The 19,769-nt window shown below is 35.0% G+C and overlaps 1 protein-coding gene across 3 annotated transcripts in view; it reads left to right on the forward strand.

Annotated features, from left to right (window-relative positions):
• The first annotated feature begins 659 nt into the window (after nt 1–659).
• The window catches only part of LOC120766472 (acyl-CoA Delta(11) desaturase), a 30,781-nt gene continuing 11,671 nt past the window's right edge, over nt 660–19,769 (forward strand). Inside the window, exons 1-2 of one of the 3 annotated variants that reach the window (XM_040092010.1) lie at nt 12,364–12,628; nt 13,141–13,530. In XM_040092010.1, the coding sequence (XP_039947944.1) occupies nt 13,143–13,530 (388 nt within the window). In that variant the 5' untranslated portion in view covers nt 12,364–12,628; nt 13,141–13,142. Of the gene's footprint in view, nt 673–12,363; nt 12,629–12,912; nt 13,531–19,769 lie in introns of those variants that run through there. The other 2 variants (XM_040092014.1, XM_040092011.1) reach the window with 2 other exon arrangements.

Genomic DNA, 19,769 nt, shown 5'->3' on the forward strand with positions numbered 1-19,769 from the left:
AAACTGTTATACTCAAACAAGCTGTTATACTTTAACAAACTGTTATACTCAAGCTGCTATACTTAAACAAACTGTTATACTCAAAACCTGTTATACTCACAAAAACAATTTTTTTTAAGAGTATCGCCGAGTATCGTGTATATTATATACATATACATACATATGTATATAGGTGACAAGTGTTTCATAAAATTTGTTTAATAGTGTTGCCTGCAATCCTACGTCAAATTTGACTTCAACAGGTTTTCTCACTTTATAACATACATACATATGTAGTTTATACATAAGAATTTCCACATTTACTTTTTTTATTTTCTTTGTTGAGCCATAAAAATTTACAATGTGAATAAACTTGACACTTTTTTTCAGAAGAAATTCCTCATCTCCAAAACACGTGTGGTTATTCCGCCAGCTTCGAGTTCGCAAAAAAAAAAAGGTGGCAGCTTTGGAGAAACATCGAAATATTTGGGAAATTTGCTAATGCATGTACGTACATACATACATATGTATATGTATTCACATTAATACCATAATCAATAAAAAAATCTAAATCTTTCCGTGTAGTACCTTGAAACGTTTATACTAGCACCACTCCGTTCTGTTGTGGTCTCAGCATCAAATATTTAAATTTATGTTGGCATGTGAGTGTTTCTCAGTTTACATCATTACAAGGTGAGTGCTCAAAAAAATCGCGTTATTATTTAAGTGACACATGTCACGTGCCACAAAGAGTAAATATTAAAATATGTTTACATATTGTGTCTGTTTATAAATGGTACTACACATTTTGTTAATAAGATGACGCATGAAATAGTATGTAGTGGCTACGTGTGTGTTCGCTTGTAAGTCAAACAGTTAAATGCTTCCAGCAATTGGTTTACTTTAAATCTACTTTTTCTCTTTCTTTAAAATAAATAAACTACTTATCTTAGGCATGCAAAATGTTGACGTTGTTAAATATACTATTTGCCCCCTTAGCACGTTTTTATGCCAAAATATGCAAGTGACTCCAAATACTTAGTTTATTCTTCAATCGAGAGAAAATTTTATTTATTTCAGGTATTTTTTGGATAGAACATGCTATAATTTAAATTTTCTAAAAAGCTCAGCTTCTTGGAGAGTATAAATATTGGAGTTTTTTTCTGCTATGCAGGCATACCGCATTAGCAAATCTATTGATTCAGAAGCTGCATAGAATGTTAACATTTGTACGATTTTTTAGTTTCGCACTTACATTTTGCTCTGCATACATACACCAAGTGAGATCTTATGTTTGCAGGGTAAAACAAAAATCCTAAGAAAATAAAGAGGAAAGCACTCACAGCTGTGGCAAATGGCTATTAATTTACGATGAAAAAAAAATGGCAACGAATTGTCACGAACTTCCTTTGGCTTTGAAGCTTTATTACGAAAATTCCAAATTTTCCAAAACCGGACAAGCCGATGTACACACATACATACATATATTATTTTGACCGAAACTAAACATAATCGGAAGGAACATGATTTGACACTTTAAATCTTATATACTATTACTAAGCATTCTTCCTTTTCGCTGTTTGGCGCCAATTGGAGATACCAGATGTAGCCAGGTTCTTCTCCACCCGGTCTTTCCAACGGAGCGGAGGTCTTCCTGCACTTCCCCCGGCCAGTACTGCGTCGAATATTCTCAAAACTGGAGTGTCTTCATCCATGCGGATGACATGACCTAGCCTAGTTGTATACTTCGGCTTAAATTAAACTGAATCTCCATCTGGCGTCACTAAGGAACATTAGGTCTATGTATAGCTTGACAACCAGGCAGTAAAACCTAACCTAGTCTAGCATACATACTATATATTGTGTGTCGCTTAGTATACCCTGCCCATTCAGTCAGCTGATTGCTCGTTTTTTGTCTGTACTTGCTGGAGTAATATAATACTACTTAGAAATGTTTAATTTTGACCACTTAATTCATTGACCTTGAATAAATTTTTCGCGTTTAACGGACTGCCAACGCAGTAGACGCGCAATAAAAGAATAAATCAAAGCAATTCGCAGACACAGTCTGGTATGGAATCAGACCGATTGATATGCAGCCGGCGAAATTAGTGTTTATTGATGGTCGATAAGATGATTATCTTTATTATAAGTCTATGGAAACATATTATTAAGATTAAGAATTAAATTTGATTTAAACCCAGTCTGGTATGGAATCAGACCGATCAGTATAAAGTTAACAACAACTTTCCCCAACTCACATGACCAAAACGTCTTGTGCTGTTTCGCCAACAATTATTCTCAATACAAGCAGGAAAACAAGTGTTAAATATAACTGTAATAAATATTAAAGAGAAATAAACAAATCAGCTTTTATTAATTATAAATCTGTTTGATGGTAATTTATTACTTTCGCGAGTATGTCTCTACGATAAGAGTAGATGTTTGACTAGGTTGCAAAGTAATAACTTTATTGAGATTCTTTCTCCCGATTAGTTCATGTATTGGCACAAAATTTTCAAGAGGCTGTTAGAACTCGAATTACGCGTGAGATATATAATTGAAATGGTCCTTCTCTGACAATGGTATGTCTGTATGCGTACTTCTCTGAGCCCCCATTTACCTAATATAAAAATTTTATACTTCCTGGTGACATTACTTGTTGTAATACGATTTGTCCTAGGCTTCAGTTTCGCCGATATCCTCTTCATTCGTCGAATATTTCTTCCCAATGAGCATTTTTTTGAGACCTGAGACCAGGAAATAGTCGCTGGGGGTCTGATCTGGAGTATACGGTGGATGCGGAAGCAATTCGAAGCCCAATTCATGTATTCTTTGCCATCGTTTTCGCTGACTTGTGACACGGTGCACTGTCTTAGTGAAAAAGGACTTTATTTTTCTAAACATGTGGCCATATTTCGGCGGTTTCGTCCTCCAAACGGACTATGGAATAATCGCTATTGATGCTGTTTCTTTTTTCAAGGTAGTAAATAAAAATTATTCCTTGCGTATCAGAAAATACAGACGCCATAACCTTGCCAGCCAACTGTTGCGTTTTCCATGCTTTGGAGCGAGTTCATCGTGTGCAGTCCACTCGGATGACTGTCGATGGTATTTCGGCGTGAAATAATGAAGCCCTGTTTCATCCATTGTCACATATCGACGCAAAAGACTCGGGTTTATTAGGCTTGAAGATCTCCAAATACTTCTTTAAATCATCAACTCGTTGTTTTCATCAAAGTGAATTCGCGCGCCACCTCCTTTCCACAGAGCTTACTCGTACCCAAATATTCGTGGATGATATGAAGTACACATTCAGTTGACATCTTTAGAATGCCTGCTTTCTCGAACAACTTCACTTTAAGCTCATCCAAAATTATTTTGTGGGCTTTTTGATGTTTTCTTCGGTAATAACCTCTTTTGGGCGTCCACTGCGTTCGCTGTCTTCGGTACTCATTTCACCACGTCTAAACTTAGCATGCCAATTCTTGATTATTCTTTTTCTCGTGGTAGTGTCCGGAAACTCTTTATCAAGCCAAGTTCCTGCTTCAACTGTATTTTTTCCTTCAAAAAGCAATATTTTATCAACACTCGAAATTCCTTTTTCTGTTTTTTTTTCACAATAACAAAAGTTGTTTCACTCTAAATGATATAATTCACAAACTAATGAACTGACAGCTGTCAAATTTATGCACGAGCATTTTGAAGGTTAGGGCTAACTAAAAATCATAAGGATTTAAGTAGCGTCAGACGGGGAACTTTTCAATTGATCTGTTAAATAACTGTCAAATCTTCGTTTTTAAGGTTAGCAACACCTATGAAACTTCAACTGAAAATAGTTGAAGTACTTAATTCAACTGAGTGAAGTTGAAAGCCGTAATAACGGTATATGTTAGACCTTTGAAATATGAGAGGTTTATGTTTTTAATTATATAACCTTAATGATTTTAAAAAGTTATAAACTTTGTTCTTAAGGCAAAATAGACTTAGAAGGGCGCAGAATTTGGCATTTGTCAAGGCGGAACATTGTCTCGGGCCGGCCCTGTGTTTAGGTATATGTAAGTATTTCAATCCATTTGAATGGATTTATTAAAATTATTCCTCAATCAGAGAGTTTATTTGTATATTCTAGCATATTCCGCGAAGTTGAGATCGTGTTGATTTTGGCAAAGATATATTTACATGCATATATAATTAGCATATGAGCACATGTGCATGGCAAATACATACATTTGTTTACATGTATGTATGCTGAATGTGTGGAGACGTTTACAACGGAGCCAGAAGCACATTAGTTTGTGACAACTTTGTTGCCGAAGGCGAAGGTGATGGCAGCACTGCTGGCAATACAAGTGGCATTGACGTTACCAATGGCTGCCGTCGTTCGAAGTATCTGCTCACCTGTAGTTTCTTTTACCGTTTGCGTTTGCCAAAACTGGTTTGCTTTTAACATAAATAAAATCATAGCCATTTTTAACACTATTTCCTTTTCTTCATTTGTTAATTTTTTTGGCTGAGAAAACTTCACCTCTCAGTCAACGCTCTATTTAGCTGCGCGCAACGCAAAATATGCGAAACTTGTAAATAAATTAATGAAAACGCTAAATTAGTGTGCTTTTGCAATGAAATTATAAAAAAAATATATTCAAACAAAATCAACACGTGCCGAATTTATGGCAAATATGGCATATAAAATCACGTATGTGTAAAATTTGAAGATGGCCGACGATGTCTAATTAGATTTGGAGTGTAACCATAAATGTCAACAACACCTTTCGTTTCGTAATCGCCCTTCGGCTTATTTATGGACATATGAGTATACAATAATTCATATTTTTGACCTTATTTCTTTCGGCTTTATCTGACTTGCTGCATGAGGTACTTAGCTAACTAACAACATCAAAGAGCCACACGGTTGATAGGCACGTGAGCGCATGTATCTATGTATGTATTTACTTTATGTATGCAAACATGTGTATATATGTACAAACTTAAACAAAATAAATATTTGTTATTTTCTCTTAAATTTTATAATTTTTCTTAAAATATCCTCTTTCACTATCTTCTTCATCTATCTTCTTTCTATCACTCCAGCGATTTTTCGAGGGTTTTGGGTAGTCTCCTTTATCAGGAACATAAGTATTTAAGTGGCACAAATCATTCAGTGAAGGTCGTGCAGTCATCGAAAACTTGCCTCGTGCGTCTATCCACCTCTGTTGATGACGAAAACATTGAAATCGTTGAAGAAACTGTGCTTAAAAATCATAACGTTGGCATTAGAGAGATAGTAGAGGATCTTAACATCTCTTATGGATCGTCTTACCTCTTGTTGGTTAATGTTTTGTGTATGAAATGCGTTAATTCTAGACACGTATCAATAGACCTGAAAGTGCTCTTATATCTGCCTTATTGTGACTTACTTTCGGCCAAACACAAAACGAGAGTCTTCGTTTAGCCACTGTATTCGCCGCATTTGTCTTCCTGTGACTATTTTGGGGTTTTGAAACTGAAAACTCCACTTCGATTCAATCGATCAGCGTGACGAGCTGAGTCGATTTAACCAAGAGAGAGCTCTGTCTGTCTATATATATGTGAACTAGTCCCAAAGATTTTGAGATATAGCAATGAAATTCTTTCTTTCACAGATTCTTTTCTCCCCAAGGAACTACTCATTTTTCAGAATCGAAATATTATAGCATAAAGCTGCATTACAAACTGACCCATCAAAATGAAGTTCTTGTCTTGAAAACTCATTTATTTGACAAGATATCTTCACGAAATTTGGCAAACTTAATGATTCTTTCAAAAGGATTGTGTTAAAGACTTAATCCCATTGTAAATAAACTGATTGAACTTGATCAGTGTTCCTTTGGGCCTTGCAAATCCAACCTAGAACAGATTTTCACAAAAGAAAGAAAGAGGTTGGTCTTGTGCTAAACGAGGGCAAGACAAAGTACCTGAAGGCCACATGCAAAGATTCCGCATATCTTGGCAACAATGTCACTGTTGGCTTAAAATTTGAGAAAGTTAAGGACTTTATTTATCTTGGAACTAAAAAAAAATCAAATAAAAATCTAAGCCTTAAGATCATGCGTAGAATAACTCTTGCCAAAAGGTGCTACTTAGGGATTGGTAGGCAATTCATAGAAGTAGAGCTTAAACTCTGAGGGCCCGAACTGTTCTTAGCAAGATTCTTGGAGCCGTTCGCGTGAGCAATAAGTAACGAAGAAGATGAAACCACTGGATGTGCGATACGGCGATATCGATATAGTTAAGTGCATAAAATAGCAACTAATGCGGTGGTTAAGCCATGTTGTTCGCATGGAAGATGATGCTCCAGTGAATAGCTCCTTCGACTCGAGACACATGGGTGGACAACGTAAGCAAGCGCGCTCAGGCATCCAATGGTAAAACCTAGTGCATAGCGACCTGTCTGCACTTGGGATGTACAACTGACTCGACCTGCCAAAGGATAGATGTAACTGGCAAAGTTTCACGTGCTCGGCCCAGACCGATCACGGTTGCAGTGCCAGAGGAAAAGAGAAAGTCAGTGATACAATCTTTGAACAAATTTTCTCGAATGGATCAGTTTAACAATGTTGCTGTCATACAAATTGTGATCAAAATAAAGTTCTGTTATGAAAACTTTTTATTTATGGAGTGTGTTTATTTATCGTTTCAATTGAAATTAATGTTTTTGCTTGTGAACTGCTGTTTTAGCTCATTGATGGTAGATTTTTTATAAGTGAATCCTTTTGACGAAGATAACTCTGTGTGGCGCTGATTTAATTAAGTATGTGAAAATGTTCACTTTCCAGTGTTTGCTGCTAGGTCAATAATTTTTTTCTTACCGGATTTTGACTCGGTTTGGTTTTTACAAAATTTCTTTATACGGCTATGTCATATTTTTCATAAGTACTTCTTGCAGCCAAAGTCTTTTATTAAGTTTTATGTCTATTTACCACTGTGGGCAAAATAATAGTAAGACTTTTAATCCAAATTTCACGCGAAAATCCATTCGTCGAAATATTTTTTTCTAAGCTGGTCAGTAACATTTGTGCCAAAGGTCATCTCAAAATAATCATTAGTGTTTAGTATACGCTTGTTTTTCTAAAGTACATAAAGTGCATTCTGCGATTTTTACGATGATTGAAATTTTGTGTGCAAAATGAAATTTCTGGTGCCGACACGTTCAAACTGTTGGAAAAGGCAAGTGTTAACGTCTGTGAATGTTTGTGAAACAATGCTTTCCGACTACCAATATGTCATGAAACTTGTTATTACTGACGATGAGTCTTGGATCTATGCTTGCGATGCGGAAACAGCCGATCAATTGGCGGAATATCGTGGCAAAGTTAAGCCAAAGCCGAAGCCGAAAAACCACGTCAAAGCTGGTCAAAAATCAAGGTTATCTCGACAGCTTTCTTCGATTATGAAAGTGTGGTACACTTTGAATTCCTTCCGACCGACAAGGACAGTCATTTGCGCGAAGCATTTGTAAGAAGTGATCGAAATAATGAGCCGATAAGTCTTGTACGTTTTTCGACAAATATTCTTCCAATATCGTGCCGCAACCAACGCATTCGCCTAATTTAGCGCCCTATGACTAATGGCTATTCAGCCAATTTAAACAACCGCTCCGGGGACACCGTTTTGAATCAATTAAAAACATTAAAGGTGAATCGCTACACTTGAAACTTGAAGGCTATTCCGGAAATTGACTTCAACAACTGTTTCGAGGATTGGAGATAACGTTGGCACAAATATATTCGGGAAAAAGGGAGATTACTTTGAGGGGGACGACATATATTTTGAAGAATAAAATACAAATTATAAAGCTATGAACAAAGTCTTACTATTTAAGCATATGACAACCCCGTTTTTTTTTTGATCTCTTCTAAAGATTTTTATCTAACGAATGCAAATACTCCTCCATTAGTGTAAATAAATTTACTTTTATTAAACATAAGTTCATAGCTTAATTAAAATACCTGCTAAAATTGTTATATTTTTATAGCTTGGTTCATTTCGAATCGACATTGTGTCGCAGCTCTTTGTATTCGCTAGATGAAACCGCCCACTCTGAACACAAGCAATTTGCCTTAACTACAAATGAGTGATTTACTAACCAACACTTCATTACCAGCATAACAACAGCAACAAAAAATGCTGCCGCAATGTGTCGCAGGCGCAAAAAAATATTATTTAGTACAACAACAACAAAACAATTGAACTGCGAAAGTCGAAATAAAGAAAGTGAGTGAACAAATTAACGAAAATTGCCGAAACAGCGTAAACTTGAATGCGTTTATTTGTTTGAAAGCATGTTTGTATGCGTGTAAGTACAATGTGTATATGTGTGTAAAAACTTAAATAAGAAATGCCCGCGCAAATGAAGCTGAAGGGTGTTGAAAGCGCAGCGGCAAGCTTGGTGATGCTGCCGTGTTCGCTGCCGCCGTCGCTGCCACTGCAACTTTGTAATTGTAGTGGTTGGACTCAACGACGCGCGCTTTTGTTGTTGCACTATTATTTTTTTAGCTTTTTCGATTTTTGTACAACTGCCAACTGCCAACTGTTGCTGTTCATGTTGTGTGGTGCATACGCTGCTGAGGGGTCAGTGAAGACACGAACGGCGCAGTTGAAGGGCTCAGCTGGCCAATACCCATATGCTTTTTGTTTATGTCAGTAGGTATGTGCTGTTGTAAGCCAGCATGCACACAGGTTTTTTTACAATGTATTACAAACAACTACACACACACTTACACGCATACATGCACGCTCGTATGTGAGTGAGTTTTGGCCACATTCTTCGCTCTTCAAAGCCACAGATGCTTTGTCAGCACGGAGCTACACGCTATGCAACGCACAATTACCGCTGAATGGTTTTCTGTATTGGCGTGTTGGGTGCTTTGTTGGCTTGGTTTTTTAGCGGAGTTGTGGTGTTGCTGCTGCTTTTGTGTTTCAAGCGATGACGTCGCGCTAATTCGTTAAGCGCCAGTATGAATGTATGTATGTATGTGCAATCAAAAAATCATTTTCCTATGTATTGGTGCCGGATATGTGTATATGTGTCAAATATGTATATATGTATGCATGTATATGTATACAGTTGTGGCTTTGTGTGCTTGCTGGCAGCTACATATGTACGCGCAGACTAACACACTCATACATAGTTGCTGCTGTTTGGGTGTGTTAGTCAAGTGGCGCGGCAGTGTAGGGTCTGACTCTGAGCCAGTTTGTTTGTAACGTACAAAAGTGTCGTGAAGTTTCTTCTTAAATAGAAGAGTTTTCCATACAAGAACTTGACTTTGATCGATCAGTTTGTATAGCTGCTATATACCACAGAGGTCCGAATTCGGCGGCTCCGACAAATGAGCAGCTTTGTGTAGAGAGAAAAACGTGTTCAAAATTTCAGACGGATGTCTCAAAAACGAGATGAGTTCCTGTATATACAGATGGATATTCCTAAACTGTTTCAGTTTGTCCTGCCGATCATCTATATGTGACCTGGTCTACGAAAAGGGAGCTAACGTGCGAAAACTAGTTTTCTGGGAAACAGATGTTAAAAATAAACAACTCATTTTCCATCCGAATCAACTAAATTAATTTTTCCCCCTTTCCGCAGACCAGGTCACATATATATATTATATAGGGTTCCAACGATGCCTTCTGCGAGCGATCTTTCTGATCTTCTGTTTTTTTTTTTAAGTAAAAAACTTCTCAAATATCTAAATCTAAACTATGCCAGGTTTATATGGAGGATTTTCGAATTGGAAACCATTTGCCCGAAGCTGTTTCAACAATTGTAGTTCCAAGAAAACGCTCCAGTAGCTGTCGTTATTCGGTGAAGATTTCCTGAAGTGTGTTTTCAAAACCGAAAATGTTTCTCATGAAATCCAACAGTTATTCGGCATTGTTGTGGGACGCTTTTGATCACTTTTGTATTAGAAAGAAGTTGCTACGAAGCCACCGAACCAATTAAAACCTTATGGGAATATGTATTTTGTGTTATATCTTAAAGAAACGGCTAGGAAAGGATAAAATATTCGTTCCGATCGAAGTTTGACCACGCTGATTTCGAAGCTTATTTTATTGAACATTTTTTGTTGATTTCTTTAGCTTCCGGGCTGTACCTATTTCTACTTCTACTAAGGAAAAAATATTATAACCGCTTTAGAAATGTGATATGAGATCTTCAGATGCTTTCTTTACTTAAGGTTATAAATAAGGTTAAAATCATCAGGCTCGTTTAAGTGTCTGGTCAAAGCGAAATTGTAACTGCAAAGCCGATGAGCTAGCCTGGAGGGGCAACATTGTCTCACATCCGATTGGTACTGAATTGGATTTCAATTAGCGTCTTGCCCTCTAGTTCTGCACCAATGGACCTCGCGACTGCAAGTTTCTTTTGACATATGTAGAGCGGAACACAGGAGATTTACTGAACTACTTGCCCTTAGCAAAGTTCATTTTGTCGCAATCGTAGGGGTTCTGATTCGACATTCTCTAACAGGCATTCATGCGGAAAGGCTAAAAATTTTAACGACCGCATGTTGTTATAGTTTTAGGTAGGTAGGGTTAGGTGTAAACATGAGAACACTTTCTGCTTCGTCCAGCCTTTGCAAGCCAAAGATTGAAACATTTCGGAAGGGCTACCTTCAGCGAACTAGGAGACATATGTACTTGTTTAATTTGTGACATGCTCAAAACTTTGACGATATCATATTATCTTATGATCAATTATACAGCAATTTTAAGTACCACAACGCACCGGCGTTCAAAGCTGTCCAAGTGAGATCCCTGCTAGGTTCAACTTTTTAATTTAACAGCTAACTACATAGCTAGCCTAATATATACTTAGTTCTGTTCAGATCAGTTTAACATAAGTTTAGAAAAAAGATTTCAAGTATTTTGCAGGAGATTTTGATTTTTTTTTTTTTGAAAATGGTGTCTACAGTTGTTGGTTTTACGATAATCTTGCTAAGTCTTCGGTAATCCCAGAAATTATTTGTATTTTAGATTGATCAATATTAGCTCAACTTCATAAAATTTATTTTAGCCTCCGCAGTTTTAAAAAATATGACCACTCACGGCCATACTTTCTCAAGCTACGAATAATAATATTCTTTATATTAAGGGGTTACATGCGTTTATAGGTTTCAAAACATCGAATTTTTGTTGTCTTATTAAATTCTACAATACCTACAGTATTTTCCTATATTTTCTAGTTGCTCTGAGTAATGGTTTTGGAGATACAGCCTTGAGAACTTGTGCGCTCGAGGCCAGCTAGGCTGAGCGCGTCGTCTTTAAATACATCATTCTCGAATTTGTGTTTCTGAAGTCGGTTTGGCAAGATTTCTTGAGAACTCGTCCACCGATCTTCGTGAAATTTTACACAGGTCTTTGAGATACAATCCTTGAAGACTTGGACCAAAGATTTTTTGTTTCGATAACAACTATTTGAAAAGAAATTGTCGGGGAATTGTTCTCTGAATTTCGCATTTTTTTGTAAAAATGTCTGCCAAAAATCCAACTTACAGTTTTTTTCCTTCGTTCTAGTTCTAATTTAAGGCTTTAACTAAAACATGTGTTTTTGCACTTTAGTTAATCCTTTAAGAAGTTATCCTGCCAACGCGGGCGCATCTTTTTTTTGAAGGATCACCGAAAATGGCCGAGTTTAAAATATTTTGTTTTCCAAAATTACAGAATTTTTTTTCAAAATTTTATTCTAATAAAATGTTTAATTTTTTATTTTAACTATCAAAATGTTATTTCGCAGTCGACCCGAAGCCACAGACCACCCATAGCTGTAAACTTATGAGTAAATGAAGCCACACACATATTGAGTTATGTATGTATATATGTGTTTCGCTTTGTTGGTGTGCACGTGCGTATTTTTGTATTGTGCCAAAGTTTTGCTGAAGATTTGGCCTTAACTAAGCACACACACACAAATACATATACATCAACACACACATATATATATACATATGAAAACACCTTAACAACAATTTGCAGGTGAGCGCATGTGTGTTGCGCCGCCATACGGCAGATGCTGCTCGCTTTTATTGTCACCGACGGCTACTGCTGCTGCCGCCGTTGCCACCGCAGCGTCCAACAACGGTACACACGACCGACTGATTGCCCTCTGCTGACACTTGTTACCGGGTTATGGTTTTTGTGCTGTTCGCCAGTTGTTGCTGCTGCTGCTGTTGTGCTTTTTTACAGTCAAACGCTATACGCTGCTGGCCATTGGCGTGTGCGTTGGTGTGAGTGCGCCCATATGTATGTTGCCTAGAAAGCAGAATCTCGACGGTGCGGCAGTAATCCAATAGATACGAAAATTTCGACTTGACCGAGTTCATTTGTCTTCGGAACGGCGGCGTGTAAAGATCGTTAGAAGTTTGGTGCGGCTGAATAAAACAGGAGTGTAAAAACTCTGAAAAGTTTTTATTCACAAATATTGAGCTTCTGGCGCAGCTTACGAGTTGTAGACATCACAAAAAAAAAACAAAGGTCGGAGATTTGCTGTGAAGTAGTAAACAACTGGAAAGAAGTTGTAGCGAACAATATTGAAAAGTTAACTGTAAATTGTGGAAAACAGTGTGCCGTTCCGAGTTTTTCGAAAACAAATTGAATTAAGTGCATATTGGTATGTGATTTTGTGTGTATCATTATATTTCAAAACTTTTGTCAAAAGTTAGACAAAGCGAAAAGAAATCAAAAAAAAAGTAAAAAAAAAAATATTAAAATATTTAACAGCAACAGTGTGCTCAGTAAATACAAATTTGCATTCTCAACACAGTTGTGGGAACTTAATGATCTCTCCACTCAAAAATTGAAAAAAAAAATTCCAGTAAAAAAAAAGTTAAAAAAAAAATTTAAAAAAAAATTCAAAAATATTTGATAAATAAAAAAAATTGCTGAATGAAAAAAAGTAAATAACAGTGTTAAAGCACTAACTGGGCAACAAAACAAAGAAAACGCTAAATATATTCACAAACAACCCAAGCAAACACAAAAAAAACTATAAAAATATTGTAAAACTTTCTTTTTCCCCTACCTTGTCTTAATAAATGTTTACTTAAATTCGTTTATAAAGCGAATATATTAATTCATTTATTATTACAACTCTCTCACACACTCACACTGACTTTTAACTAGAAATGGGTCACCCATCGACTTCCACGAGTCACGTTGACACCACCGCAACGCTGCCTAATGATGGAGCTGAGCTGAAAAAGCGCATGAATGGCACAGCAAACGGCATAAACGAAGCTAAAGCAGCAGCTTCTAGCGATGCTGCCGCGCTAGTCGGAGAGGCGCCACCAACAACCAATCCATTGAAGAAGATCGGTCTCTATGAGCCCGTTTACCATGTCAATCTGGAGGAGTATACCCGCACCTTCAAGGGTGACAAAGTGTTTGGCGTCGAATTCAAAGCGCCACTCAAATGGGATAAAGTCATACAAATATTTCTGGTCCACATTGTGTGTCTTTTGTGTTTGATCTTCTTTCCGGTGAAAAAGCTGAAGTTTTACTCCACAGTATGGGGTAAGTGTGCGAAAGTCGTTTAATTACTAGTGATATATGAAAATATAGAAAGTAGAGCTCTAAAGTGTGTGTGTATTATGAAGCAATTAAGTTTTGAAGTTAAAATGAGTTTTAATTATTTTTCGAAAATTTTTTTGAAAATCAAGTGTTTTTCAACTCAATTTTTTTTGGTTTAAATGATAGAGAAAAATAAAAATATAGAGAGCTCTTTAGTATGTATGTGTGTATTAAGTAGCATATAAGTTTTGAAGTTGAAATGAATTTAATTCTTTTTCGAAAAACTTTTTGAAAATCAAGTGTTTTTCATCTCAAATTTTTTTGTTTAAATGATAGAGAAAAATAAAAATATAGAGATTATGAAGCAATTAAGTTTTGAAATTAAAATTGAATTTTAATTCTTTTTCGAAAACTTTTTTGAAAACAAGCATTTTTCACTTCAATTTTTTTTTGGAAAAATTTTGAAAATATAAAAAGTGCAGCTTTAAGTGTGTGAGTATTATGAACAAGTATATTTTGGAAGTTAAACAAATTTAAATTTTTTTTCGAAATTTTTTTTGAAAATCAAGTGTTTTTATTTTCAATTATTTTGGTTAAAAACGGGAGAAATATGAAAATATAGAAAGTAGAGCGCTAAGTTATGTGTGCATTATGAAGCAAGTAAGTTTTGAAATTAAAATTGAATTTTAATTTTTTCGAAAACTTTTTTGAAAATCAAGCGTTTTCATTTCAATTTTTTTTGTTAATTCTATGAATATGTACTTATGTATGTACGTCAAAAAAAAACATTCTGAATTTATTTTTATTTACTTAGAAAACGGTTTTGAATAACAGAAATTTTCGAATTCGTTCTTCATTTTTATGTACATGTATGTATGTACATATGTATGTATATACAAAAAAAATTGTAAAGTTGCCTTGATTCATCAACTGTATACAAAAAATTTGTTTTCAAAACATTGTAACGTTATTTTACGTTGCGCTGCTTTAGTGCCGCTTGAAGTTGGTGTCACAATATTGTATCTTTTTTTTGAGTGTTTAAAAGTCGTTTTCAACTCCGCTTTGTGCACTTATTGTCAACCACTTATACAGTTAGAATAATTGTGCCATCTCATCTTATATTACAACAGCGTTTTGTTGTTGATTTATCGTAGTGAAATCGTTACAAGGGCGCCATTCGACTCATTAGCGTTTAATTCGATTATTTTTTTTTGCATTTTTCAGTTATAAATATAGATGATTTGCAGATTTTGAAACGAATAACGCTGCATGACAGTCACAAGGCATAATTTGATTATTTTGTTAGTTGTTAGTATAGCCAACAAAAGTATTTGGTTTTTCAGGTTGTAATGTTAAAAAATGTTTTGTGAGAAAAATGTAATCAAAATTAAATACCCGCAGTCTTATAACGTAGAAAATGTTTAAGTTTGGCATTTTTTGTGTTATAACTATTGGAAAGATATTTAAAAAAAAATCTGAAATTTTAGAAATCTGAAATTTTTGATATTTTTTAAAATAATTTTTTATTGCTTTGCGCATGAATATTTCAAAAAACCTAAATTTTTGAAATCTGAAATTTTCGAAATTTTTTGAAATACTTTTTCATTAGTTCACATATGAATTTGAACCATTTAGACATTTAATTTAAAGCACTTGTTTTGCTTTTTCTTTTGGAAATCTTTACATTTTAGACAAAAAATATAAAACGATTTTTTTACTTAGGTATGTATATTTGAAAATTGTGTATAGTTAAATTAAATACCGAGATGACGCTACTTTTTTTTTTTGCTACCACCATAACAGTAAATTTTAATACTATTTTTCAAATCCATTTAATTTTGCCTTGCAATATCAAAACTTTTTTCTCTAACATTGAGTATTTTCAAATCTTATATTTGTTTTTATAAATACATAAAAGTATTTCGCATTAAGTTTTATAATCTTTCGGTAATAATGAAAAAAATGTTTATGGCTATTAAAATTTGACGGCATCACGCATGCTCTGTAACTCCCTTCGTGCCAGCATTCATTTTTGCGCGTTTTCTTTGCTCATTTTCGCCACTTCTTTTTTCAAGTTTGTTCCGCGGCATTTAAAACGCATTAGTTTTTGGTTTTTCCTTCTGTTTAGTTTGGCGCTTATGTGTCATAATTATGTTGATTGTTGTTTTGGGCGCTTACATAACCGCCATTACGATCGTTGAAAGTACCAAAATAAGAGTTTCCGCAATTGTCGACTTTTTATGCCGCGCTTTGCCGCCTTTGTGTTCGCTCATATAATTGCCACTTGTCATTTGTCTATTTTGCATGGTTTGTTTTGCGTTTGCATTTAACGGTTTTTCGTTTTTCATGCTTTTTGTCAGACTGTTTATGATATTTGCCGCTCAAATGCAGGCTGACAGCATAGATTTACAATGGAGCATAAATATAGCGGTATTTGTAAATTAACATCAATTTGCTGCAGTGATGCTATCTGTGAGGCGAATGTTAGCGTAATGTTGGCTATATTTGACCATTCAAGTACTTTTATGGCTGGGAATATTTGCATTTGCGAAGATTTTTCGTTTGGTATTTGTAAAACAAATCTCAAGTGGTTTGTAGATGCTTCGATGGCGAACTCTTTGTAAAAAGCAAAGTTAAACTATATGAACTGAGTGCTTGATATTATTTCAAAGGGTCTTCGACCCTACTAAATCCCTTGCTGCATTATTTTTTCTGCAAATCCATCAATTATTCATTAAAGGCTTACAGTTAGGTGCTCTATTTGAGTGATTCTATGAATAATCATATTGGAAATTTTAAAAATATTTAGTAGTAGTTCATAAGGCTAAGTTAGGTTCTATGGCTGATCCCAAACTTTTACAGATAAAAAGCCTTCATGCAGTTCAATCTGGTGTAACGACGAAAGGCCTGAAACTTATTAAAAATCTGCTTAGACGTTTACTTCTATACCAGCTAGGTGGTGAATCTAGGTTCTATGGGCCAACTGACATACTTAAAAAAAAAAGAAAACAATAGTCTGCCTTGCCCTATTAACATTTTTAGGTTTCTATGATGACATTTTTACTTTTTAAGAGTTTATAACCGATAATTAACTATAAAGCTTTCAATAAACTCAATTTCGAGATTCGGAGGCATCGTTTTGTGGAGTAAGTTCGAAAAACGCGGAACTTAATTTGTTCCAATACCCAGAAAAAAGTCGAGAGTCATTCAAAATAAAGTTTGACAAAAAAAATTATTATTGAAGAAAAAATAAAACTGATCTGACGAGCTTTCAAATGTAGAAAATGTGCAGTTTCCAATAAAGTACGGAAAGTATGCAACAATTTATAAAATTTTGCACAAAACAGTGTTAAAAACCGTGTGTTATATAAATATTGTGGTATTTTCTATCATTAAAATCGTTTTCCAAGAACGATTTCTAAACTTTGGTTAGTAAACTTGGAATTTTTGATTGGTTCTGTGCCCAAAATAAACTTTAACTGCGCAAACGTGTCCCAAATTTCTAAGATTTTGAAAAATTTGTGGTTATCCCAAAGAAATAATACGAATTTTGAAAAATGAAATGAATGATAAAACATTCACTGCGCTGTAAATAGATTTCAATTGGCTGGAATAAACCAATTTTTAAAAACATACCCAAATTTTTTTCTTTTACTTTTATTGATATAACACCAAGCGTAGTTGCCTTATTTAGGCAGTCAAAACTTTAAGCGCAAAAATATTTTCAGACTCAAAGTGCATTCGTTTGGTGCACTCCAAGGTCTGAAGTTTTATTGGATCATTTTATTCTACGAATTCGGCTGAAAACATCCATAGTAAATGGCTTACACTACGAGAGATGCTAACAGCTAAATTTCGGTGATATGAATATCATATGCTGGAGGTTTTTATAAAAATAAGCCATATGGCCCAAAACCTTGCAACACAAAATCAAAAAACTCATACTAAAAAACGATTTCATTTCACTATGTTATTTTTGGCGGATCATTTTTAAAGCTTGAGTTTATGAGAAGCCAATCGAATTGATTGTAGTAGATAAACTCAATTAATCGAAGCTCTTAAAGTTTCTGGCATAAGTTTAAAAATCTTCTAGTCTACCTTGTCCAGGGTATATTTTGTTTGCCACGATGTCTGTTACATCCAAATTGAGACGTTGGAAATAAATTACCAGGGTAACGAGCTGAGTCGCTTTACCAATATCCGTAAGTCTGCCTGTCTAGTCTCTCAGTTTTCGAGATATCGTTTTGAAATTGTGCACACGTTTTTCACTCACCAAGAAGCTGCTCATTTGTTGGAATCGCTGATATCACACCACTATATCATACGGTTGCCATACAAACGGACCGATCCAAGTCAAGTTCTTGTAGGGAAAACTTTTTTATTTCAGAAGATATCTTTACGAAATACGGTAATAATAATTGCTTAAGACAACGGTAAAATCTCCGAAAAAACTGTTCAAATCGAACCTCTATAGCATATAGTTGCCATACAAACTGTTCGATCCAAGTCAAGTTATTGTATAGAAAACTTTTTTATTTCAGAAGATATCTTCACGAAATTCGGTACAAATAATTGCTTAAGGCAACGGTACAATCTGCGAACAAACTGTTCAAATCGAGCCACTATATCATACAGTTGCCATACAAACTGACCGATCCAAGTCATTTGCTTGTAAGGAAAACTTTTTTATTTCAGAAGATATCTTCACGAAATTCGGTACAAATAATTACTTAAGGCAACTGTACAATCTCCGAAAAAACTGTTCAAATCGAACCACTATATCATACAGTTGCCGTATAAACTGACCGAACCAAGTCAAGTTATTGTATGGAAAACTTTTTTATTTGACGGGATATCGTCATGAAATTTGGCTGGAATTATTTTTTAAAGCAACAATATAAACTCTGCGGAAATTGTTCAGATCGGACCACTATAGCATATAGCTGCCATACAAAGATACCTATCAAAATCGAGCGAAAGTTATTTTTAACATTTTTATACTATAAGAAATGCGTCTATCAATGTAACTTAGGTACATAGTAATAGCTTGGGTGGAGTCGTGAACGGTTTTTACTTTGTTTAACCGATTCTAAATGGCTAATGGGTTTTATGAGCATTTTTTTCAGACAGTAATACGCTCGAAGGTTTGTCATTGCTGATCCATCACAGTTAACAGCAAAAAAAAAATTAATTTGCATACATATATTATTCAAACAGAATATTGCGAAGGCAAATTAGTTTTTATGAAAGAGTAATTCCGAAGAGCACATAAGTACATATGTATGTATGTACATATGCACGTTTTTAGCACATGTCGATATATATACTTGCATTTACATACATATAATGTCTTACCACACAGACTTAAATTGCAATGAAACTAGCTTGAGTTTAAAAATGCCTTGTAAATAATTTAATGTATTTACACACACATACATACATATATGGTCTGCACATATACATACTTAACGCTCTTGACAACGAATTGGCTGGTAAAAATTAATTGTTTTCCTCGCAGCCGAATTATGTCACCTTACTCATGCTTTGCGCTACTTACAAGTATGCATGTGTGTTATTTTATTTTATTTTATTTTGAAATATCTTTTTCTTCTTCTTTGCTACGTCATCATAAAACGTAACGTCTTCAATAAAACGAGTTTACGAAACACTGGCACTGTTGGTGTACTCGCATTGGTGTGTTGCCTTCGCTTCACCGCAAATTTGGTTTCACAAGAAATTGAGCAGCTGATTTCTTTGTGTATTTTGACATTAATTTTATATATAATAATAATAATAATAATAATAGTAATATGACAGCTACGCCCTTAACAGCTGCTTACCCGAAATTTGACGCATATTTGTGGTTTGAGTCGGTGCAGCTGTGCCATGAATTTCGGGCTTAAAGGCTTTTGATAGCCGACAGCTGATAGGGAAGGTCTAAACATAAAGTCTAAAATACAAATCTTGGGCTCGGAAATATTCACTCCTTGAAGTAGGTTGACACTTCTTTCCTCTAGTGCTCTTAGGGTCTGAGAGACCGCAGATTATAGTCAATATATACCATAAACATATCTAATAAAGCAAAGAGAAACTGAATCAACAGAAAAATCATGAATTTTCATGCTCTTACAAATAATTATGTACAATTGTATATACATACATATCTATGCCTGTATGTATGGTATAAGAGTGTGTAATCTAGAGAAAAATAATAAAGAAAAACCCCAAGAGCGTACAATTAG

Source organism: Bactrocera tryoni, chromosome 1 (genome assembly GCF_016617805.1).
Source record: "Bactrocera tryoni isolate S06 chromosome 1, CSIRO_BtryS06_freeze2, whole genome shotgun sequence".
Taxonomy (NCBI): domain Eukaryota; kingdom Metazoa; phylum Arthropoda; class Insecta; order Diptera; family Tephritidae; genus Bactrocera; species Bactrocera tryoni.